This window comes from Penaeus monodon, chromosome 33, assembly GCF_015228065.2.
Source record: "Penaeus monodon isolate SGIC_2016 chromosome 33, NSTDA_Pmon_1, whole genome shotgun sequence".
Classification (NCBI taxonomy): domain Eukaryota; kingdom Metazoa; phylum Arthropoda; class Malacostraca; order Decapoda; family Penaeidae; genus Penaeus; species Penaeus monodon.
The window spans coordinates 35,806,081-35,806,704 of NC_051418.1; the positions used below are offsets into that span (position 1 = coordinate 35,806,081).

General features: G+C 40.4%; 1 protein-coding gene across 1 annotated transcript in view; it reads left to right on the forward strand.

Annotated features, from left to right (window-relative positions):
• Positions 1–624, forward strand: part of LOC119594438 (G protein pathway suppressor 2-like) — a gene marked incomplete at its 3' end in the record, with an annotated part of 24,009 nt that overhangs the window by 2,004 nt on the left and 21,381 nt on the right. The window contains 1 exon segment of the mRNA XM_037943498.1: positions 130–318. Coding sequence (XP_037799426.1) covers positions 159–318 — 160 coding nt within the window.

The following is a 624-nucleotide window of genomic DNA, read 5'->3' on the forward strand; positions in this document are numbered from 1 at the left end:
TATATATACATATACATAAACTATTAAGTTACATCTGTAGCCTAATCTGGTAGGAGTTCATTACATATTCATCATACATTATGTGTTTATCTGTGTAAAAAAATCTAATGTTTACATCTTATCTTTCAGGCATTGGTAGAAGGTAGATATCCTCTGCCATGGTAAAGTTTGCCGAGGCTGAGAAACGAGGTCGAGGAGGGGAGGGAGGTGACCGACGGTACCCCCCAGTGGTGTTGCTTGAGAGACCAAAGATGAGCCGTGCAATGTGGGAGTCCCTGAAGGCTCACATCATTAGAGACCGCAAGCGGAAGAAAGAAGGTAAGTGGATAAATGACATTGGATACTCTTGACCTCTGTTGTTTTATCTTCATTATTAACCCCCAAAGGACTGAAAAACAGCCAGCTAGTCTATCCCCCAGGCTGCCAACAAGGAAATATTTTTCAGACCTCACAAGTGCAAATTATGCTTGCAGGCACTTGAAGAGTTCAGTCTTACACACAAGAAAATATGTTTCATAACTGTATCTCAGTATCAGTAGAGCACAAAGTTGAAAGATTTATAGCAGCAGCTGAAGAATGGGGGTCTTTTGGGGCTAGACTGTATTAATTATAAAATATACAGTT